Genomic DNA, 25383 nt, shown 5'->3' on the forward strand with positions numbered 1-25383 from the left:
CTGCATAATATGTCATGTCATGTCATACTTGTTTGAATGTAAAAAAGCTGTCTGAAATTTGGTTTATCGTAACGTTTGATCTGTGCGCGACTGCTCCACACAGGAGCCGCAATCATTGACTTCGGTCTGTATACGGAGGGGATCCGTGAAGCCAGACGCAGTCTCCGCGGAACATTCCCCGACGGACAGATACAGACCGATCTTTCGGTCAACGGTAAACTTACCTATTTCAATTTTTTTTATAATTTTCTTCAGATTAAATGCTTATTGATTGTTATGCCCACAAACAAACAAAACCTTCCAAACCAATAATCTTCCTACCAATGATTCTTCCAGTGCCACCAGCTACCGGCATGTCCAGCGACGTAATTTGACCGAAAGATCAGTCTGTATCTGGTCATTGGTGATGCATAATATAAATTTACCTATGTTCCGCGAAGACTGCGTCTGGCTTCATGGAGAGTGATTACGTCAAAAAGAATGAAAGACTCCTCTGGACAGACCAATCTTTCTGTCTATGACATCATCTGAATGTCAATCACTGGCATTGCTTATTAAACTAAACTAAAATAAAATTTAGAGTCTCATTAAGATGGATGATTAACAAAAGACATTGGAATGTACATTTCCCTAAAAGCTGGTGGGGGATGGGGCTGGGCTAATCACGCTGGCGACCCCTGCATGTTTGTCTAGTTACTGGTTGCAGCAACACCTCTCAAGGCCTGCCTAGCGCCTGGGTTTTTTAGGGCGCAGCTGGGCATAAATTTGTAGGCAGTGTTCCCCTGCAATCACACATTGTCTTTAGTTTATCTTCACGGTAACATGGAAATATGTAAGACCCCCCATGTTCCGTGCATCGTGCATGACCCCTGGCCCTGGCCCTGCTGGCTAGCTTCATGTTTGATGTTGTTGCGCAATGCCTGTTCATCAGTTTATCTATTTGTACATGTAGTTGTACATTACAAATTTTTGTAAGAATGTTTTCTCTTTCTTATTCTTGTAGTTATTTGACTTTATTGTAAAAAAAAAAGTGATGGAAATATATTGTAATGTAAATGACTGCAGTTTTATCTACATTTGCATCAGTTGATGAGAAGTTCTTTGAGAGAGCTTATTCCTAGCAAAATTGATGAACCTTTGGCTGAATCCTGCACACTTTGTTTCGAAAATTTCAAACAATGCAAGAATTAGATAATTTCAATAGTTTGGAATATATGCTTCGGACTTGTAAAGACATCTCAAAAACTTTTTTTTTAAACATTATACATTGATATGACATTGCTGACTAAAACTTTGATGACATTGCTAAAATGGAACAACCAATTAGAAGTTGAGCAGCATGTGAAACAGCCAAAACATTGATGACAGGGAGGCAAATTAGGGTCCCAAGTTGTGGTCCAAATTTCACATTTTCAATTTTATCTTGAAAACACATTGACATTGGCAGCAATGGCAGGTATTAGCTCTAGGGTAAATGGGAACCTTTACTAATGGACACCATTCCCCACTTTTGAAAATGGCCCCCAGGGGTGTGGTGCAATGTCCCAGGGGAGGAGGAAGTGGGGGAGGGGGAGTTCTGAAGTTAAGGAATCTTTAATGCAAATCAACAAATCTTCTCTGGAACTAGAAGTGAGAAGGGTAAAGTTAGTGAGACTGTATTCATGAGAAAATTCAACTCACTTATTGGTGACTATAGTTTCAAGTTTGTTCATACTATAGCAGATTTGGTATGGGTGGGGGTGGGAGGGGCAGTTTCCACGTTTTTATCTTTTGCTTGAAAACACGTAATCAAATTTTCACCTAACTAGCAAGAATTATCACAAGAGTCACAGACATTTATCTGTACAAATGAAAAACTATTCCCCACTTTTGGGTCTCCGAGGGACACATGATCTAGGGGTAATGGAAATCACTCCCTTCTTTCATAAATTAGTGGATGAAGTGGGCCTACAGTGGTAGTATAGGTCTCATACCAGAGTTCTTGGTGGCATCATTCTTGTGCAAATTCTGCTTGTTCAAATTTTATAATGAATTCAGAGCCTGAACAGAAAACGACAGTTTTGCCCATAATGAGACTGTGTGTCTAAATCTATATCAATAAAGATATGTAGACTGGGACTTTGAGTGAAATAATTTTCTTTGATTGCTTCCTTTCTATGCAGACAAAACTGTACACGGATGACTGATTGATGGGGGAGGCATAGAAAGTGACAGATGTCCCCTGTAACCCATCACCAACACCAAGCAGTGGTAGACTTTCCTCTCAGTGTTTGCCACTAGTGGCCAAAGGGGAAGTCTCTCTTAACTGCTTGCTCTACTAACACAAAGGATCATCAGGATAATAGCAACAGCTATGGGGGAATCTCCGTACTATGTGGTTGCCAGGATGCAGGAGGTGGTTGCCAGGATGTTTTATAACTATGGCATCTTCTGCTCCAATTATCCCTTGGCTCTTATCGTCTTCTCATCTATAATTGCTGTGTTGTGCAGGTGAGTTGGGGTGTAAACCAACATGTTTAGACTTTATACGTCATATTCATAAAAGTAGGTACAACTTGTAGTTGAAGTGAAATCCATGGTTTGAATTTTCAGTCCATGAACTAAAATGTAGGTGTACCTTGTACATGTATGTGTCAGAATGCATTAATGTTTGATGCCATATGCGACGTGTTGCGTGCATATCAAATACACCATCGAAATTCATGCACTTCATGGACTAGCTCTAAACTGTCATTGTGAATTGTGTATCTATAGAACTTTGTCTAGTATCAAAATACAAAAAGACAGTAAGTTATCAGCAGCACAAGGAAAACTGTGAAAAAAGTACAAGTGTAATTATTCATAATTTACGTGCATTTCTTGATTTGTGATGATGAATGATGAATATTTTTTGGGCATTTTTTGATGCACAATTATTACATTTTCCAGCAATGATGTGTTCTTTTCAGCCTCCCCTGCTTCTTTGCCGTTCCACTGACATTGACTACCCCATACCAATACACCACACCACTAAAAGGCTTTCCTGACACAGCAAGAAATTTCTACACTCAGAAACATCCAGACAACCAGACGACCATCGATTTCAGCAAGCGACCTCAGTGGGTGAGTCACTTTCTGCAATACATCAGACAATTCTTCTTTATCACGCGGTATGCTGCCACACAGAAACAAAGAGATGTATTAAGTCTTGATGAGCCAGAAATTCATCTGAAGATTTAACTTTTTTTTTTTTAACCATCAGAAATATGCAGAGTACATATTCTAATCCGGTTTTGTGTGGCTGTTGCTTCTGAAATTCTAAGAATATGTTTGAGGCTTTCTGTTGCTCAGCAGGAGCAGATCTACATGTATGTTGATATTTCAATGACACGTTTAGAACAAAGGGAAGTGAAATACTGGCAAGAAAAAGCACAATTTGGGGACTAAACAATTCTGTTTTCACATTTGTAAGTCAAGTTTACTTGCTTGTCATATTATTTCTGATATCACCATCGTTTCGACTATCTACTAACATCTTAATAGTGTTTTTTCAATGCTGTCAAATTTCAGTAGAAAGAGGCAATGTTAGACTTACATTTGTACATTCATAATTTTTTTGAACTTATTTTGTTGCTTTTAACAAATTTGTGGGTCAGCTTACCTTTTGAGTTCAACTTGGCATTCATTCAAATACCACTTTATGAGTCTTACAGTGCTCATTTAAAGTAAGTATTTATCAAGTGATGTTTACTCAAGGTTTGTACATGTTTGTACACAGACATGTAAAGTGTCACTTGACCTTTAACCTGTACCAAATGAATACTAGTATTCTGAATGTCTCAACTTGTTCTACTTTCTGAAACTTATCTGCAAGTCTTTATCGTCTGTGTAGCACTCTGCTTAAAATTGAATATTACAGTAGAGAAAACCGTGATGCATTTTACAATCATGTGTTGGGTGTGTATGTATAGATCTGTTTATCTTAGGTGAGCTTGAAATGGTTCTTGTCGTAATGATAATTTGAAATAAGTATGCAGTTTAACTGCTGTGGTCCTAACTTTACTGTAAAACACAATATTTTCGCGGTATTAAATTTTTGTGAATTGGAGCTGACGGCCTTTTTTGCGGTGTAAGATTTTAAGTGTTCTCAACTGTGTATACAATGTCACCAATCTTTTTGAAGAGCGCTCTGAAAGTGGTGACTGTCACCTGGTTGAATTGAAAGTGCATGCACAGTACATGTATGTGTTCTGAACTGTCTTGGGGGGGGGGGGGGTGTTGGTTAAGAATCAGAAAACATGCCAACTAAATATAGTAACAGTATAAGTGCGAGCTGTAGCCGCAGTGTGCATATAATTTTTGTCCAAAGTTTCTGCATATGTGCATATGTTTGGCTGTAAGCATGTCAGTTAATGCCCTCTCAGCCACTTTGTGTTTGGTCTTAGTACGTGGTGACTCTGTATAACAGATTCATACCCCATGTATACCTGGAATTATCTCTGGGAGCAGGCTAACTCTGTATGAAAGGTAAAAAAATATTCAGTTTTAGCTAGAGGTAGCCCGCTCTCTGAGGTAGTTTAGGTCCGCTCTAGGCCCAAGCTAACGTCAGCATAAGCTTGGGCTAGATTCATTGTCCCATGACCATAGGTTAAGCATACATATTGATAAATAATTTTCATGCCTGCAGGAAGTACGGCTGGAGGGGGAGGGGAGGGGGTGATAAGGTTACCATGACAACTACCCTGGTCTTGCACACAACTTGGATCGTCAAGAATGGCAGTAACTCAACTCATCCCAAGTTGGTGTTACTCTATCTCGCTTCAGAAGAGAGCTATAGTCATGCACAGTGTAGAAGGGGTATTGAAGGACAGTAAAGTCAAAGCATTTCAAGAGTGTTCCTGTGCCTGACTGTGTGTATAAAAGGAGTATTAGTGATACTTTCATAGCATGATTAATGCATTCATTTTCAGTCTAGACATTCATAAAAATTGTTTTCATCTTTGCTTTAGCATTGACCATGAGCCATTAATTCTTGTACTATAAAGAGATATCTGAAAAACAATAACTTATGTCTTTTATTTTCAGTTTTCCAGACCGCCAGTAGGCTATGTGTTACAGGTTGTTGTCAATGCATCAGTATATCCATGGCAACAAGGTTTGACCTATGGTGATGACATCAGAGGTCCTCTGGCCAAAGCTTTTGAGCTTGATAAGGACATCAAGAGCTTTGCCTCAAAATCAGGGTAAGATGTATGACTAGCGGTGGTGTTTTCAGACCGAGAAAGAACACACGTGTTGTAAGACAACTGTATGACTCATACCATGTTTGTTTCTTATCTGTTTGTCAGATCTCTTTAAGAGTTTCTGTAGCAGTGCTAATGGGGAACACTATATTCATGGATCCATCACAGTCAGAGGGCTAGAATTCCTTTTATCTTGTATGTGGTCATTTATGAAAATGTTGAAAGAGATTCAGCATTAGTGTTAGTCATGTAGAAGACACAGGGTGTGATGTCAATAGTGGCCCTATCAATGCATTGAGATTTATTTGCATTGTATAATGAAAAAGTCCAGTGAAGGCTCTGGCTCTAATCATATACTCCTTAAACAAAAAATTCTCTATAATGATTCATTAAAACATGTCTAAGAGAACTACTTATTTCTTTAATACAATTTTGATCTGTAGTCAAGTATGAAAAATAACCTTGGGTTATGCCCAAATACCCTAAATTAGAAGGATGTTGCCCAGGGGGTCTGCAGCAATCTCTTAGACTCAAGATTTTGAAATAGTCAAGTGTGTTATTGCAACTGATTGGCAAAGTGCAACTGATTGACATATTAAGCTTCATTTAACATATCAAGCATGGGTTATTCATCGTTGAAGTAGTAGCCATGATAATAAATCATGGGCATACAGTGCGCATGGGATACCAAAGTACATGTATGCCCGTGATTTTTGTCATGATTGGTGCGTATTAATTTTGACGAAGGGCAGTCGTCAATCAGTTACAATAAAAACAGCTCAGTGCGAGAATACAGTCAACCTTGCATAAGCCGACCTCACATAAGTCAAATTATCGCCTAAGTCAAAGATCTTTGCAAGTCCTTTTCTCTTTAATAATATTCTATTGATTTGATCCCTCATAAGTCGAATTTTCTCTAAGTTGAAGCTATTTCTTCAGTCCAAATAGATTCAACTTTAGTAGGGGAGGTTGACTGTACATTAATTTGCCCCACTAATCTCTGGTCTGTTTTTCCTCAGGATATCGATGAGGTCAACATGCCTGTATGTGATGGAAGCTGTGGATCATGTGAAAGGTTCCATGCCAGAGCATAGCTGCCTTGTTGTGTCACCAGCTAATGCCTGGCAGGGCAGCTATGATCAGTTTCAGGAAGATCCCTACCCTGGAAGGTCTGTCTTTAAAGGCAGGTTCTACAATAAGCCTGCCTTGCATGGTATGTGCACACAACACTTCACTTTCATATGGTTTTGTTTCTTTTGCTGAATCAGTGACAAAACATGATCCATGCTCATAGATTAAAGGTAATTCTGCCTATTATCTAAGAAATGGCATTTCTTGAAAACTTTCTTGGGACTGTTCTGAAATACTGAGATGAAGTACACAATTGTTGTTATATAATGGGGCATTAACATAATGTATCAAAATGTTACATGGTATCAAAATGTTACAAGGTATAATAGGAATATGGTCTATGTGATGATCTGGTTTCTGGGAGACATATGTGCAAGAGAACTGTCCCCCCCCCCCCCCCCTTACTGTATCTTCCCTTGTAGTACTCAGTACTGTTCAGGATAGCTTGCATGCATTGTGTTAAACCAAGTCAATTTTATGTGATCATCAGTGCATATTTGTGGGCTTCCAGTATGAAACTGATTTGCCCTTCCATTTGTAGGAAGTCTTCTTCACTTGATGTTGTTTTTATATTTATCAGATCTGCTGCTTGGTGTGCAGGCAAAGTTCACAGGTCTTCAGAAGTACAACATCCACTCCTTCTCTGAGCGTATCTCATATGCAGTCACTGTGGTGTTACACACCTACAATGACAGGTGAGGCAGAGATCTAGTTCTGCATTTCATTCAGCAGGGATGTACATATTTGTTCATTCTGCACAATGTGTGCAGGAAATTCTTACAAGAAGTCAGTACTTGTGCAATTAAATTCATTCACAGTTCCTTAAAGTGATAATGTAGACACTAAGTTATTTTCCATGGCCGTGAGATGTATGGAAGTAAAGATATGCCATATCCAACTGCAGAGATACCCTGTGGCCTGTTTACAGAACTGCCACTCATTCTAGTTGTTTGCAGGTTTTGCCAATCCAAATCTTAACCCATTGTGCCTAGCATTCCCCTTAAATAATTTTTTGTCTGCATTTCATTGTCTCCATTTGCTTTTAAACAGAGAATACCCTTTGAAACTATTTCCAGACTATATCTACCTAATACATGATTGTAAATTTGAGCCATTTTGAAGTGATCTTGTCTGTCTCCATTGTTCACTGATCATGGTAATTTACACTTTGCCAACTTTGCCATATGCTTTTCATCAAACAATTACTATAGTATTATCAAATGGGTATTTGTGGAAAGTTGGGTTGTGATTTACCAGCTTTGTGAGATACCAGTATGTCTTTGCTTTTTATTTCTCGTACACCGCATTCTGACAGGGCAAATTTCAGTGCATGCACCTGTAGAATTTCTTAAGTCCTGAAACTTTCTCAATTCCCAGTGAAACATGTGTCAAATATGGGTGAAATTTGAACAGAAGTTCTCCACCTTACCCCAAGAGTAATTTCCAGTTATGAAAATATTGAATTGAGGAGAAACACTGGTCTAGCTCTTGTCTCTCTCATTGAAACACCATGGAAACACTGATGAATGTACATGTATGTATTAACCTGTTCAGTGGCAAGGTTGAGGGTTCTGCATCACCAGTTCTGTTGACAAGTCGTGCCAACTTTTGGTAGTTGCATTTGCATTCTTGTGGTTTTCATCTGGCTTTATTACCTTTTGGTCTGATTGTGTGTGTAAAGAAAATTATGGCAGATATCATTAGAAATTGTCCCTGTAAAATCAGTGGGTGTCCAGGGAGTACCGTAACCATTAGGGGAAATATATATGAAAGGGATAGAGAGCTTATATATGTGACCCTGCATCACAAATCTAACAAAAAGTTGCCAGACATTGATTTTAGTTAAAGGCAGGTTCTCAAAGAGCAGACTCTTAAGCTTCAAAATGATGTGTAACTCAATATAAATGGGCTTCCCTAGCATAAGATATAAATAATGAAAAGAAAGTACACATTCTGGAAAAGTGTATACTGAGAAAAGAGGCTGTGCAGTTTAGGGTCTATTCAAGTGCCTTACCTCATGGTGCTGCGCATTGCTTTGCAATAAATGGAACAAAAAACTGGATGTAAAACTCTGCAGCCACCACAATGAAGAGATTATCAGATTAAGTTGAAATTTTGCACACACCCACATATATGTTCTATTCATGACTGATACCAAGGTTGAATGCAGTAACATAGTCCTTTCAGAAGTTATCAGAGTCTGAAGTGAGGAGTGTGTGAAGAGTATTTAAGAAATGAAATGGAGCCTCTTTGACTTACCTACACTGTAGTCACACTATTCTGTAAAATAGTGTTCTAGAAAAACTGCTGAAACACACTTGTGACGTCCCATTCGTTTTGTGATCCCAAACTTCAGAATTATGAAGAAGAATTGTGCTTTCAGAATATATAAAAGACAGAAGATTGACAAGGCTGACCCATTACACCTATTTTGAGTCTTCATGTAAATCAGGGCCTGTGACTTTATGTTAGTTTCATGATGCACGATCACATTATCATATTAGAGAACTTTGAGTCATGTTTGAAGTGTGTCTGAATATCAGTGTCTTTTTTTTGTTGTCCTCTCATGTCCAGTTTCATTGATGATTTGAAGTCTCACTTGGAGGACAAATACAACACAGCTTCACCGGTTGACTGGAACAATGGAGAATTCCTGATTCTGCACATTTATTACAAGGTTTGATTACTTTCATATCCTCTATAGCTGTATTTGAACCCCCTAGTGTATAACATGAAATATATTGTCTGTGCTGCATTGGCCTGGTGTTAAGTGAATTAAAGGAAGAGTTCACCCAAATGTATGTGTGTATTAAATGAATGCAGCAAAAGTAGTAGAACACATCAGTGAAAATTTGATGAAAGTCGGAAAATATATTCAAAAGTTATGAACTTTGAAAGTTGTAGTGCCACCGCTGGATGAAAAGACTACAACAGTTTGTGGCATCACTGCAGGACACCAATGTAAAGAAAATATGAATAGAATTCAACATATTATATTTCTTGCAAAATGAAAGGGCATTACACTTTTCATATTCAGAAAGCAGGAGGAATAATAGTGTCAGTAGCAGGTCGAGAGAATGCGTACTTTTCATTTTTTTTAAATCAAATTTGGTGGAATTCTACTTATATTGTTCTGCAGTGATGTCACAAACTGTTGCAGTCTCTTCATCCAGGGAAGGCAACCCTGAAACTTTAAGAATTCATAACCTTTGAACAAATTGTCCGATTTACCTCAAACTGTCACTGACGTTTTTCTAGTAGTGTTAGCTGCCAGCACTGGATCCACACATATATTTGTGTGAACTTGTCCTGTAAGAACTACACTGGTTTTCATTTTTTCACATTTCGAAATGCCATTATGAGAAGTTGCTTGAGACAACCAGCGTATTGAAGCTTTTCCGATATAGCAGTAATGAATTAGGAGCAAGCCGGATTTCTCTGCTGTGTAATGACATTAGAACGGATAAATTAAACTGCTCGTCACAGGATTTTACAGCAAAATATGATTGGATTAGAATACATTACCAAACTGGCCTATTCACCGATTGTGTGGGATATAGCCATATGTCATGGTGTGACTTGTGAATCACAAGCTGTGTGTATAACATGTGTGACAAAGCTTATCATAACCTGGTGTACTTGTACCATGTGGTTCATAATCAATCAGTTTTGACACATTTGCACATACGTAGGAACTGAATGAATGATTCAAACTTAGGTAATCTGATCAGTCAAACTAGTATGAAATTATGAAATATCATTAAGAGTATTACAGTTTGAGTGGGTGTGTATTGTTTACTTGGAACTCCTGTTGTTTTCAGAGAAATATATTGATAGATAACTGTTGATTTATCCTAGATATTTGGGACATGCCTTTGATGAATAAATTGCAACCAGTTCCTACAAACTTGTGTACAGAGCTTTGTTGTACAGTATCACTGAGTTTCGGCTAAAAATGGCATTTTCTGCTGTAACTTCATCTATCTTATGTATTTGTCTTTTCATCTGATTTTTTTCCCCCTCTCTTTACAGAGTTTAATCAACTTCCATGATCTGATGCCTGGTGCCATTGTATACTCTCTGCTCATGTTTTACATCTATTTTTCTGTCCGTAAGTATACATCATTATTCCTGTTTAACCTCTCATTACAAAGCATACCAGTATATCATCCCGAGAGCTTAGGACAAGACATATTTCCAGCTTACCAGACAAAATCATTGCTTTACAAAATATAACTGAAGTGTAAAGTACATTTATACTTCATGTTTCTGTAATTCATTGAGAGGATATGAAATATGAATTTGATTGGCAAAAGTGTATCGGATTGAAATGAGGAAAATAACGAATGAAAGCATTGGTAATTGTGAACAAACATGAAGTGCAAATACAGTGATAATGATATAACAATTTGATGTGCTTGGGTGTCCTGTAACAGGTAAAATCGAGATGGTGAAATCTAAATGGGGGCTGGCCCTTAGTGCTACAGTGATGCTAGTTCTCTCCTGTACCATGTCAGCTGGACTGTGTATTCAGTATGGAGTGGAACCGACACTAAATGAAGGGTAAGTTAGACTGTGTATTCAGTATGGAGTAGAACCAATATTACTTGAAGGGTTCTATCACCTCTCAGCACCTCACAGTTTTGTCACAATTAATATTTACATCCAGTTTGAGGATTTTATTGAAGCTATGAGGAAAAAAACAACAACAACAGCTCAGGTTTGTCTGGAAAAACAAAAATGCCTGTGTGACTAGCAGGTAAGTATAAAATGCATTGAAACTGTTTGTTTTGCCTGTTGGTCAATCAAGCGGAGTACCCTGTGAAGCGATATCCCGCTATGCAGAGACTGCTATGTTCTTTTCTAACATTTTGTCCCATATTTAGGTGTTTCTTGACGAGCATATATGTGTAATTGCATGCTTCTTAGATATTTGTTACTCTGAAACTGTACAACTGTGTTTTCTCTTGTAATACTGTCTTTCTATAGAATTAGTTACCAGGTATGAATTTTACAATCTGTGTTACTGCTTCAATCTCTTTACAGGGAGGTGTTTCCATACATCATCATTCTAATAGGACTAGAAAATATCTTGGTGCTCATAAAGTCTGTTACATCAACTCCCATGGATCTTCCTGTTGAAATCAGGATTGCCCAAGGTGACTATCAACTTTTCTTCTCACCTCTGTTGATTGTTGTGTATAATAAATGTTTCTTTTTGTGGTGGGATCGTGGCTTCTAATGTTGGTTTTGTCATATTCAGTGAATTCTCAGCAGTTTTGTTTGACGTTTTACTATTTAATAGGTAGTATATGTTCTTATTAGATTGATTTACACAATCGTATCGTGGGTATTGTCCAAATAAATGCGTAACCTATGAGTTCACGTGGCTTACAGATGTCTCGTGAATTCCTCAAGTGTCCTCTTCCTCTACATCTCTGTGTTTATAGTGGTGATGAAGTCAGATTTTGATGTCTGACCAGTCATTTCTTGGAAAAGAAAAGGAAATGATGTAGAAAGAATGAAAGCATACAAAAGTCAACTGCCGTGCTCTTTGTGAAATGACAAAATTTGTTATCAATCTCTAACCACACCCTAGGTCTGAGCAAGGAAGGTTGGTCCATCTCCAAGAACATGTGGACTGAGATTCTCATTGTCGTCATAGGTCTCTTCACATTCGTCTCAGCTGTTCAGGTGAATGGTTTGGCTGTGATCTTTCGCTGTTATTACTTTAATCTTCTCTGTACATAACTATAATGTTCATTACTTTTCATCAGGTTGTACATGGACCTAAGCCAGGCGTTCTAGCTTACAAACTTTTCTTTTTGCTCACATTTTCTTCCTTTTTCATTGATAGTTGAGAGATAATTCATTCTTGCAATCAGTATGTGGCTGCCTTTTAAATGGCTGGCTATTTCATTACACAGCAGCTGAGTGAAATTGATCTCTACCTTTAGAAAATTAAGCAAAGTATGAGACAATTGCAGTCATAGCAGGATGGTCATTTTTTTGTGATTTGTTGAGGTTACAGTGGCTTTGATGTAGTTGTGTGAGATATTTTTCTGGACTTATTTCTGCATTTGTTGATACCTTTAAAATTGTATGGTAGTTTGGTTCTACACAAAGCTTCATATACAGTCAGCAACTGCTGACTTACAGGAGTAGTGTAAAACATATCAGGTGTAAACTGGATGTCTTTTAGAGGTTGAAAGGTTTGTTTGTTACGTTGCTCTTCTCTCTCTATCTCTCTGTCCTACAGGAATTTTGTCTGCTAGCCCTGGTAGCCATGTTGTCAGATTTCTTTCTTCAAATGATGTTCTTTGTGTCCATCTTAGCTCTGGACTTCAGAAGACTTGAGGTACTTTCAGCATTCTTTTACCTGCCATTGTTATGTCAATTAGTGATCAGGATATGTTATATGACAAAGTCTCTGAGAAGATTTGTAACCCTGATTTGAAATAATGAATTTGGGAACGGACAGTTGGCTCTGGGCGTAACAAATTTGTCACACATATGGATTGATTTATGAAGGGGAATATTATAATGTGTATTTTTGATGTCATTGATTATTTTTCAGTTTGTAACGATGTCATTGTCTGTGCCCACAGTGTTATATGAAATTGGCAGGAAACATTACACATATTATAGTGAAAAGAGTCTTAACCCTGCAGAGGTTAATGAACCACTTTGTTTGTGTAATAACATCCGTCTGTTTTGGCTAGTTAGAAGAATTTAATCACTCTTTATCTATGTGTCAACAAGACTTATGTAGATAATTTATTGTTCAGGCATATTTCTGCCTGAAGGGACAGTTAAAGGAATCATTACCTAGCAATATGAAATGGTAGAAAAGGAAAATATAAGTGTATCTAATGATTCAAGTATTATGTGTACATTCATGACCATTTGTATGCTTTCTTTACTTCCTTTTTTTATGTTAATATCGTGCTTTTTTACATCAATCTCATGGTAAAGGTCAAAGGTGATGACATACTCTGATTATCCGATGCAATTCTTTCTAATCAACATCCATTTGTTCCACCTCAGATCTCAGACCTCTACAAGTCAGGGATGATGAAGACCCTACAGGGCTCCTCTGAGAGCACTCCAGTCCCACGCTCTGCCCATCGATCTTTCCTCTCTCCATTCTGGGGCCAGCCCCTCAAGGATCCCACCCCAGGGCCAACCATCCCCCGCCGGCTCAAAGTCTTCAACTTCTTTGCAAGTGTCAGAATTATTCAGAAAATCATCAAGGTAAGAGAATGTGAGAGTTTTGTGGTCAAGTAAAGTTTATCAGACCTTGTGGGAAGGACATTAGCACACCATGAATTCTTCCTGGCAAGCAAGGACTTTATGTCTTATAACAGTCAGGGAAGATCGCTTGTCCTGTTTATACAGTTACAGCTGTATATCAGCACATCTTTGTTTGTTTGTTTTTTTTTTTTTTGCGCTGATTTGGTTAAGTAGTGCCATACTGTTATTATCTTTGTTTTTCAATGCCTCTATAGAGTTTAAAATGTAATTTCAATAGCCAATTACGGATGCTTGAGACAAGCTTGCTATTTGCTAGTATTCATTCAATGAATAATGCCACTGCTTGCTGCCAGCAGTGTTGATGAACCTCTCTGTTTGTCAGGTTTCATTTCAATCCTTGTGCAATATTACAAAGTAATAAAATGTAGCATATCATGTGGTTTCTTTCTTCAATCTCATTTGCAGTTCACTTTGGCTCTTTGGATCGTGGTGACATGTCTCTTCATCTACAAGGCTGGCATTATCAACTTCTTTCTTGTCAGCAACAGCTACGGCAGTCCCCTTGAACCCTCTGCATCCCCCAACACTGCCGACTCCAATCCCACCGACCCCAAACTGCCTCCCTTGCCCGCCAATCTCCTTCCAATTCTCAGCCCTGGCAGTGCCTCCAAACCAACACAAAGTGGGAGGAGTGGCCCTTCCTCGTCAGAACTTCACATCAAGGCTGATCCAGGAAGCGAAAAAGGCAGACGGGGTGACACTACAGAGAGTGCTTCCGGGTTACAACCCTGCCATGGGAGTGACTGCAGTGACAAGCTGTCTTTGTGGCTGCATCAGAGAGGGATGTGGAAGCTGTCAGCCTGGCATTGGCCGGCTCTCTTTAACAAGTACAACATCAGCTTGGCTGACAGGTGAAAACTAGCTTCCTTCTTCTCCCTTCTTGGGTATTGACCGATTCGGGTTCGTTGAGGGCAGCAGACATTTTATGGCACTGGGCGCAGCCATGAGGTGTCTCAGCCGACCCCCCCTGCTCTCCCCCACCCCCCGGGCAACATGTTTATCACGCACTTGTAACAAAGGTTCGCGCACTAAGCAAGCATTCGCGCACTCAGTACGAAACGCCCATTGGCTAAAGCCATTTTTCATTCTGCGCGCGTGCTATTGTAGGGAGAGGGGTGGGGAGTGGGAAGGGGGGGGGGGGGTCGGCTGAGACACCTCGTAATGGCGCTGCCCATGCCAAAAATACACATAGCGCGTCACAGAATCGGTCAATACCGTCAAGATACAGAATGTCAACATTCATTATGTTGAAGAGTACCATGACAAAAGCAAGGACAATTTTTGTAAAGGTTTATCAGATCTGTGTCCTTTGAGCTAGAAATCAATGTGACTAGTTTATGAAGGGATGCTAGAACGGTAGCATGGAGAAGGAAAGTATTCCACAAGGAAGCCATGGCTATTTTATCCATTATTACTGAAGATCGTAATAGATCTTTGTAATCATATTGTTCTTCACATGCATCTACAGTGTTATGAATCCAGTGTGTAAAACCCTATTATTTATGTGTTATGGATCCAGTGTTATGAATCCAGTGTGTAAAACTCTATTATCTATTCACAAACATATCAAGTACACTGGTGAGGAAGAGGAAGGTGGGGGTTGTGAACTGGAAGTAGGTGAAGGAAATGTTTATTTTAAACCATGAAATTCCAAATACCATGCTTCATTTTAAAGCTGATTGTTAGAGCCATCATCGGTAGCTGGCATATAAGTCACGAATAGGGGCTGAGAACCCTGTCCTGAGATAGATTTCAGAAAGCTTGAAACTACGGCACTTCAATTATGTGTAGTCTTGTGTCTGGTCCACTTGAAGAGGAACCCTTCTTCTCCTCACTAGATCTGTCTTTCCAGATGTAAGTAATGTTATGATGGATCCCAAAAAGTTTGAATGTAAATCAATGCAATGCTTCTCAGGTATGTGAGTATCCTGCCACCAATCAAGCTGAACATCAACATTGGTCCAGAGAAGGCCCTGGCCCTGAGGAAAGACCATGAGACACGGCGCTTTGGTCCTACACCAGGCTTCTCCCCTGTCATTGGCAACTACCAGAGTCTCTATGAAGAAGACAGGTAGACATTGCTTGTAGTTTAAGTCCTACCTGTTAAAGGTTTATGTTTCAAAATGTGCCGCATTTGAGTCCAGTGAATTGCAATCCAAACTCAATATGTATGTACACATACTAATTGATAAGCTCTGAGTCTGAGCAAGGAGTTGTTTTTTATACTTTGAAAGAACTCTAGTACTCCAAAATTGTCAAAGCTGCCCTTCAACCAAGTAATCAAAGAGTTTCAGTGAACTGCTGTATTTTAAGACCATATTGAGCCTTGTTAAGGAAGTATTGTCATCTTTTTGGAAGCTGTGAGAACACTCACCCTGACTTTTCATAAATATTAAGAGTTATGGTTTAGTCCTGTATAAGGTCCAAGCTTTCAATTACACTGTGTGTTGGTAAGCATGGTGTATCATCATTGCATGCACCTCTATTAGAAGATGAGGCTTCAGTCTTCTTAACCAAAGTCCATACTTGATACATTTGAGAGCCAGAAATAAGTAATTCATATAGACTGAGACATTTGACAACAACAAGACGAACAATGCAGCTTTGGTTTATCAGACTGCTGGACATTGATCCCCTTCCTAGACACTTTGAAATGAAGGTGAGTGATGTGGGATTTAGTTGCTTACTTGGTGCACATGTTCTCCCAAATTCCGGTGCTCCTTCTTGTGATACAAATTGCATCAGAGCAGCCTCCTCAAACTATGTTATGTTTCATTAAAAATGTGAGTGAGAGTGTGGATTGCTGCCATTATGTGTATACAGTGTGTAATTACAGGACTGTCTATGTATCCCAGGGCTCTGTATGCCTGGAATAAAAAGAGACAAGTATGCAAGTAGTCTTAGCACATACAGTTGTGTGTTGGAGACAATTTGTACAAAGAAAGCGAAGTAACATACGTTTTTGCACAGAATGGTGTAATCTAGTCATACCTTTTGACTGACATTGTACTACCAACATGGCTGCTTTTAGGTGGGACTACTATGTGACCATGATGCTTGGTATCATCAGTGGAGCTTCATCTGTTATCCTTGTGATGCTACTGTGTAAATGTGCCACTCTGGTGAGGAGTCGTCAAGCTCGCTATAAGCCTGGCCGTCGTGTTGACATCATCAAACGGGTCCAGGGACCATGTGAGGCTGTCCCACTTCACCTCACTGGCCATGAGCAGGTAGGATGTGACCTACCATTCTTTTTCTCTTTTTTATTTCCTCACATGATAAGCAGAAACAACAATGATTGGGGAATTAGACATTGAGATACATGAGTATTTCAGTGATGTGGATGATGGTGAATGATATTACTAGGCACCCAAGTGCCATGAGTTCAATTGTACCGAATTAATATTGAGCAGTGAGAAGTAAAAACATTTCTCCCATATATGTTTGTGAAGTCGGGATATCGTTGCCTCAAGATGGAAGAATTTAATTTCTTTAAATTGATATTTCATGATACCTTGAATGAGGCCTTGTGTTGCACTGAATTCAGAATTCATAAATTTAACTCATAAGATAAGTGTGTAATCATGTGAGTTGGCATTCAGTTTTGTTCAATACTTGCATACAACTGCTCATGAAAATGCTGAATTGAAAGTTCCTGGATGACGGCACACAGGCTGTCTCACAAATATTTAGTATAATTCCTTATCTATAAAGACCTCTCTTTGTGAGACCTATTAAACCTCTTGTATTTGTTACACCAGGAATTATACCTTATATGTGTATATTTATGTGAAACACCTGGTGATGCATATGTATGCTATAACGTTAATAGAAACAGAGGCTGAACCCACAAACAGATTGAAATGACTGTGTGTTCCTCAATAGGAAAAAAAATGTACAGGGTAACTGAAAGCATTCTGCTAGTTTATGTAATTAATATGTTGTTAACTGAATGCATGTTTCTTACCAGGAGGTGGAGAGCTTTGTGGCCAATGGACGTTGGATAGTGAGTGCTTGCATCCAAGGTGATATTCGGGTGTGGCATTCTCTGGAGGGAAGGTGTGAACATGTCATCCAAAGGTCAAGGTACTTTACCAGAAGTCATTAGTCATCACTTCCTTCTTATCATTGATATGATTATTATTATTACTTTCATGATCATCACCACCATCAATGTATCCATTGTTATGCATTTTAGATTATGTCATTGTCAAGATCACATTTTTGTTTGTGAAAGTTAATGTGGCATGTTGGGTTATGGAGAGAAAGCTAGGAGGTCAGTAAAAAGAAAAATAAGAAGTTAAGATTTGAACAAAACTTTGCAAATCGATTATGTGGCATTGCAATGCAAATATAAGTTTCATATACCGTTATACCATGCATATTCTTTCTATTGTTGTTGTTGTTGTTTTTAGTTACTTTATGAAGAAATAATGCTCTGAAAAGGCTGGCCAACACAGCTCTGCTGTGAGTCTTTGTAAGGGAAATGACACTGTTCATGTATGCCAAGACTTCTACCATTTCTACTTGTTCTCTGTGTGTGTATGATTGTGGCAGACACTGCAGGCAAAGAGTGCGTAGGAGCAGCCAGGGTCCACCCATCTCTCCAACACAGCCTCTCTCAAGTCCCGGCACCATCCCAGCCAGCCCTTTCAGCCCGCTGGAGCCAGACTGTCAGGCCTCGTCACACCCAACTGGCCTCCCGAGACCAGGCAGCTCTTCAGACATGGCGGGGCGATACCACCCTGACGGGACCATTCCTCACACTGGAAGTTTCGCTGACATGTATACACCGTCCCATATTGAGGGGCAGAGTGGGACCGAAGACCAGGGATACTTTTCAACCAGGCCCCCCTCACAGTCATCCAGCTGGAGCTCTGGAGTTGCGAGTGTTAATGATGAACTTAAACAGCCTCCATTTAATAAACAGAGGACTCAGAGTAGACTCTCAGGAGATTTCTCTCCGTTGGAGAAGGAGGAGGATGTGTTGGGAGGAGAAGGACTGTATGCCCCCCTGGGTAGGGATGGGGGCGGAGACAGGAATAGGGATAGGGGTGGAGACAGGGCTAGGGATGGGGAGGAGGTTGCTCCAGCAGTATGGTGCCTGGCTTGTCAAGAAGGCGTAATTGCAGCTGGCTGCAGTGACGGAAGTGTGGAGGTAAGTGTAATAAGTCATCTCTCCTCTCCTTGATGAAGCTTTATCACTGAATCTGTGTTACTCTTTCTGTAAGCTTAGCGTTAACTTGACAAAACGACGTGCAATGATGATGAAAGAAGCAGTGAAATGGTGCTGTTTGTTGTTAAAACAAGGTTTTCCTTTTCACAGTGGAAAAGAATCTCTTCAGCAAGACACAAGATATCTAGCTGGACTCCAAGGGAAGAGTGCTAGAGGAACAGTTGAAGATTGAAAGCCAGTACTTGCATTTTAATGCTGTCTCTTTAGGCAAAAATATTAATGTATCCAAAGCTGCAAAATCAAGTGCAAGGAGTATTTGTGCTATCATTTATGCTTCCTGCCTATTTGCATGCAAGTATTCATTATTGTCCTGCTACATTGTATTTGTTGCTCTGCAGCTATGGAGTAGTGAGAATGGGCAACCCATTGCCATGTCACCCAGCAGCAAGGAACAGACTCAGGCTGGAGTGACGGGGATCTGCTTCGCTAGGAACCTCCTCTTGATTGCCAGATTAGATGGCAACATTGACTTCATGCAGATTGCAGGCTTTCAGGGCCTGGGAGGTAGGTTGTTACCAGATTCTAATGTCCTGTGGATTGCAGGTTCTCCAGGTCCTGGAAGCTAGATTGTCAGTTACCTTGATTCAATGTGTTAGTACCGCAAGTTTCTAGTAGATGTTTCATGCTGATTGGTGTCTTATAAAGAAGAAGTAAAAAAAGAAGGAAAAAAAAAAAGCCTGTGTATTGACATTGAAACAAGACATGCATTGAGTTGTGTCATTGTTTGTGTTCAGCCACTGTGAAATAATGTGGGGAAATTGTGTGTTTGAATAAGTACAGAATCACTTCAAGCAATAAGCAACCCTTGTCTTGTCAAAGCAGTGCACTTTTGTGGACATACAATGTACACCAAGACATCCCAACCACATTGCTACACTCTTTCAAACAGGATAACTTTTCATTAGCAATAAATATAACAGTTGCTAATCTTATATTTAAGAAGTGAAAATGAAGAAAATAGGTTGTCTTAAATGTTATTGACTTGACTCCAGTAATGGATATTTTAATAATGATAATAATAAACCATTTTTATAGAGCACAAATTACGTTTAAGTCTCTAAGCACTTTTTTAGAAACGAGAAAAGACATATACATGTATGAGAACACACAAAAACAAAAGAAGAAAATAATATACAGTATATCAACTTATAACACATCATTAAACAATTTACAGAACAATGAAAGTTACTTTACAAACAAATGAGACTGCGATAAAGACTTGAACTGATCTAATGATGAACATTCTCTGATATCATAGGAGAGCTGATTCCAAAGTTGAGGTATTGAATATTGAAAAGATCGTTGACCATATGACTTAGTTACTACATTATACGGTGTTTACAATAGATTGTTTAGTGCTTAATCGAAGTTGTCCGGAAGGTTGATATTCCTGGAGGAGCTGTTGCAAATAATGAGTTGACATTTGTATGCGATTATAAGTAGTTTGTAAACTAATCTATCTTTGACTGGCAACCATTGTGTGTAATATTGAAGAAGTAGATTCATATGTGTGAGTTCGAGTAACAAGTCTTGCAGCCGAGTTTAAAGGGTGTGTACGGTTCTGGTCGAGGTGAAGATTTAGCTTGTAACGTTTTGTGAGATATTCAGAAAGCACTCTATGAGATGTCAAGGAGCATGCGGTTCTAAGGGGTATCAAAAGTTTATTCGATGAAAATCGGTTTTGAAATGGCTGAGATATCCAAAAACAAGGTGAAACAAAGAGATACTAATAAAGTTGGGGCATGTCGCCTTTTATCATTAGCACTTTTTTTTGATATCTCAGCCATTTGAAAAACAATTTTCATCAAATAAACGTTGAATCCTTCTTAAAATTACATGCTCTTTCATATTTCATAAGAGGCTTTTCATTATCTCACATAGGAATGTTCAAAACATGAATCCCTACCTCAACCAGTACTGTACAGTCCCTTTAATATGCATTGAATGTTATGATTCAGTTACAGTCAGTTATGACAGCTACTACCAGTACCCCCCAGTGGTGCACCTCAACCTCTTGAAGACAGTACAGGCCCACCAGCAGCCTATCAACACCATCCAAGCTAACAATGCACAACTCATCACAGCCAGCCAAGACTATACATTAAAAGTAAGATCATGTGTAAGCTAAGACGTTGGCATTGATCATGAGGTCAGTGTTGCCATTACTGAATGAGTCATTCCAGCTTAGAGTGGATGGATTTTTTTTTTTTTTTTGCATTGGAGATAAGGCAAAATAGCAGCAATGTTGTCATCAAGGAATTGTATTGTTACCTCCGCCAAGGGGGGAGGTTATGTTTTCTTCGGGGTTTGTTGGTTTGTTTGTCCGTGTGCAACATAGTTGCGAACCGATTTGGATGAAACTTACAGGAAAGGTTGAGAATGACACAAGTAACAGATGATTAAATTTTGATAGTGATCCGTCAATTTTTGTGGATTTTATGAAGGATTTTCTATATTTTGGCAGGTTAGGGTCAATGAACTTGCGCATTTTTGAGGTTTTCATACGCGCACTAAAGTGCATGCTCTAGTTTCTGCTAAGGCGAGGCACAGCGCAGGTGGAAGTTGATGACGTAACAAAAGGCTTCTACATTGGTAAATCGGGCAACTTTCAGCATGCATAAGTATGGATGGAAATCACTGATTTCTATGGAAGAACAAGATCAGTTGTGTAAATGAACTGCTTGGTGGAGGTCTGCACTCTCAGAGTGCGTCTCTAGTTATAAATGAGATCTCCTTCTAGAGAATATGTACCTGGTGCAAAGGTAGTGAATAGTGTCATCGCCAATTTGCACATGTTATCTGTAGGAGAGGAACCTTATCATTTAAGTGACTTTGCCATTGTAAAACATCATACATAATAGTATGTAAATGCAAAATTCCATTCATGGATTATGGTGTATGAGACTCATATTCTTGGGCTATCAGACAAAGAATGGAGGTTTCTGGTAGCAGTGATTTCAGTGACAGTATTGTGCCTCTGTTGCAGAAGAGAGGCATATTTTTTTTTCTTTCCTTTTTGTATGCCTCCACCATGAAGTGTCACTGAGGCATTATTTTCTTCTTTTTTTTCCTTAACTGATTGACGCTGGACAAGAAAACTACAAAAGAGCTGTAACAATTGAAGTGTATTCTCTGAGCCTAACCTTCACAGCACACTGAATTCTCAAAATGCCCGCCAACCTTTAAAGCGGTACTAAGATGTTCATCTTCCAAACAAGAGATCAAGAGATACTGGGGATTTATGTGAAGAATGAATGTAATAAAATCTGCCAAGATCAATAAGAATACACTCCGACTGTATACTGTTTGTGAGTATACTGTCATTGTGGCACTCCATTGGCATTGAGTAAAGATTAATGCAGCTTGTAACAGTAAATGAAGCAACCTTCAGAGACATTCCTTCAAATGTGATGTGTTTAATACACATAGCTTATGTCGCCTAGCTGATGTTTAAAACACTTCTGACTTGTGTATTTTTCTTTTGTTTTTCTTTTTGTTTTAGGTATTTACATTAGATGACCTTAGTTGCAGATTCACCTTGAGGGGGCATGCTGGCAGTGTGACAGCACTCCATGTAGACAAGGTAAGAAAACTATTCATTGGAAGCGTAGGGTGTACATGTACATTGTAAGAAATACACTACCATAGAGCACTGACGAGGGAGAGAGAAGGCTTTGCTGAGTGTCATTTGTTCAGCATGTTTCAAGAAGGGAAATATGCATGTATGGGGACCATCAAAATTGAACTTCTTAAAATAGAACATAGTAATAATGAGAGGTGATGACTCTTCATTGTGATACAATGTATCAGATTTTTCTTTCAAACCAAACCACTTCTTAATTATATGCTGTTTGACAATTTTCAACTTCAGTTTTGGTTTGGTGTAGTCAAGGTTGTGTTTATTTGTTTGTTTGTTTGTTTGTTTGTTTTGTTTTGTTTTGATTTGATTTTGTCCAAGACTCATATGTCTCTCTCATTGCTAGCAGCTATAAAAACAATATCTTGCTACAGCCAATTAGTAGTAAGCATTGTTTCTCTTGCCATGGAAATTGTTATTCTGCATGACAGGTGGAATAATGTGGAGGCATTATCTGTACACTTACAATATGTACTTACCTGAAACAAAACTTGTATGTATTAAAAAAGGAGTTTTCAAAGAGAGAGTAAATGTCTTTTTTTCTTGCCACCTTCCAGGATCCCTACCACATGATAGCCAGTGGCTCCAGTGATGGTTTAGTGCGCCTGTGGGACACTATGAGAGGAGACATGGTGAAGGCTCTGAAGGGTGCAGGTGGGACGGTGTTAGGGATCACTTGTACCCCTCAGCATGTCTTGTGTGTCAGTATGGACAGTAAGCTGTGTGTGTGGACCAGACTGCAGGGATGGATGCTACATGTCATTCAGCTGGTAAGCCTTCCAAAATATGCGTTCATTCAAAGTCATTCATTCATTCAAGCGTATGGCACAATGTGCCTGGTTGATACTGTTTGCCGACTATTACTAGTCACAAATGATGCACTTTATTACACTGAGAGACAACTCTCCGTCAGTGCAATGGTCATATCCCTGTGGATGTTTTGTTGAAGGTTCAGTGGCATTGATCTTTTGCTCTTCATTCATAACTTGAATGTTGACTACCCTTCAGTAGGAGGGTTTAAGTTTGAATTAAATCAAAGATAATTCTTGTCCGCATGCTACTGTACTCATTAAAAGAGAATTAAATCCAATATACACTACTGTAGAGTGGAAATTTTTGCGCATTTTTCGGAACCAGAAACTAGCGCGAAAATAAAAGCACACAAATATTTTTGCTTGCCATATGTGCCTGTACATGATGTCTTAATTCCGGGGAATAAAAAACATGCAAAACTTTTCTTACCCGGCCAAGCACGAAAAATTTGTTGCGCGAAAAATATCCACTTTTACAGTACTTGTGAATTGAGGAAATGCAGCAACATTAGCAGAACATCTAAATTGAAAAGTGTGTGGGAAATCAGACAGTCTGTTTAAGAGTTATGTAACTAAGTTCTGGTGCAGACATCGCTGATGATGCATGTATGGAAAATAATATAAAGAAAATATAAAGAGAATTCATCGTCTGCATGGACCAATCAAAATGAAGTATATGTGTAGTATTCACATGTCTCTGTTTGTGCCATGTTTGTGTAGGACCAGGGATGTAGCACGAGTGTGGCCACTCTGAATGACAAACTGATGATCACTGGTGCTCAGGTGAGTTTTGGTCCATTCTCTTTGATAGACTGGTCAAAGCCTGTCTGATTTCTCTGCAGTTTACAGATCGAATTGAATCCAGTTATATTCAGTATCAGTATCAAATCACTTGTTCTGTGTCTTACCAAGCCACAGACTTGCAGCTGGATTGATGGCATATTTGAGAGATGGCGCTCTCTCTCGTTTAATCATGGCTGTTAACAGCAATCATGTCTGAATATATCAGAATTTATGGGAGCAGTTATGTCCATACAGTTCTTTGCAAAAGAACAACAAAGGAAGGGGTAGATATGAGGGTAAACATACTTTCTGACTGCTTTTGAATTTACTTTATCATTGGTAAGATCATGTAAAGATAATAATATTTTCAAATGCAGGCTTTTAACTTGTATTGAAGTGCAGGTTGTTTTTGTTGTTGTTTATGTTGCATTTTTTAGCCATGGTTTACCAATACAATATTTTTTTCCTATAGATGGATAGAAGTGATTTATAGTTGTTACAACAGTCATGTTATTTTTAGTCATCACTCTTTGACAACATATATGAAAATGTCCATGTATGCCTTGTTTAGTGACCTTACTTGTCAACAGTGCAAAAAGCTACAAATTGGCTCCAGTGCAGTGCAGTAGAATATGTTTCTTTCAGTACCGAGGATACTGAGAGATCTATTTCACTCCTTTACCTGGCTGCAATATTAGTATAGCTTGCCTTCATGTCTTACCTGCATCCAGTCATCTGAGAATAACGGACCAATTGTGATTCTCTTGATTCTAGGGTTACCTGATTGTGTGGGACATTGTGAGTGGAGAACCAATCAGAGAATTAAACCTTGGAGACAAGCATGTATCAGTGAAAAACATTCTTTCTGTGGAGAGCTCACCAACCATTGTATGTGACTTTGGAAGTGAACTAAGACTCATCCAATTCCCACCGAGCCTGGAGAAAAATGAATGAGGAAACCTTGAGGAAACCTTGAGGTACATCAAAGGTTGAGGAAGATGACTTGAGGGAGGTGAGAGCTCTAGAGGGACATGGTGTATAGCAGATTTCCAGCAGGAGTTAATGAGGGAGACAACATTGAGCCAAAATATGCAAAGATGCTGAATGTTTATTTCAAAATGAAAACATATGTACCCAGGTAAATTATTATCATCTTGAAATGGGTCCATATGCAGTATCTGATTTTTCTGATTTACTAACCTTGCTATTTTTTCTTGTTATGTCTTTGAGAGAGAGAGTGTGTGTGTG

The 25383-nt window shown here is 39.0% G+C and overlaps 1 protein-coding gene across 1 annotated transcript; it reads left to right on the plus strand.

Moving 5' to 3' along the window:
* Window positions 1-2353: 2353 nt before the first annotated feature.
* Window positions 2354-25193, plus strand: LOC139713095 (sterol regulatory element-binding protein cleavage-activating protein-like). Its single transcript, XM_071624853.1, is given in 23 exon segments — window positions 2354-2490; window positions 2949-3102; window positions 5065-5222; window positions 6242-6435; window positions 6934-7048; window positions 8928-9030; window positions 10386-10464; window positions 10790-10916; window positions 11400-11512; window positions 11953-12047; window positions 12613-12711; window positions 13401-13607; window positions 14073-14518; window positions 15583-15738; window positions 16699-16897; window positions 17638-17794; window positions 18266-18825; window positions 19242-19407; window positions 20862-21010; window positions 22406-22486; window positions 23098-23310; window positions 24073-24135; window positions 24910-25193. Coding segments are annotated over 23 exon segments (3951 nt in total). The 3' UTR covers window positions 25090-25193.
* Window positions 25194-25383: the final 190 nt, after the last annotated feature.

This window comes from Diadema antillarum, unplaced genomic scaffold (assembly GCF_040938485.1).
Source record: "Diadema antillarum isolate AM-2024a unplaced genomic scaffold, OU_Dant_1.0 seq00001904_RagTag, whole genome shotgun sequence".
NCBI classification, from domain to species: domain Eukaryota; kingdom Metazoa; phylum Echinodermata; class Echinoidea; order Diadematoida; family Diadematidae; genus Diadema; species Diadema antillarum.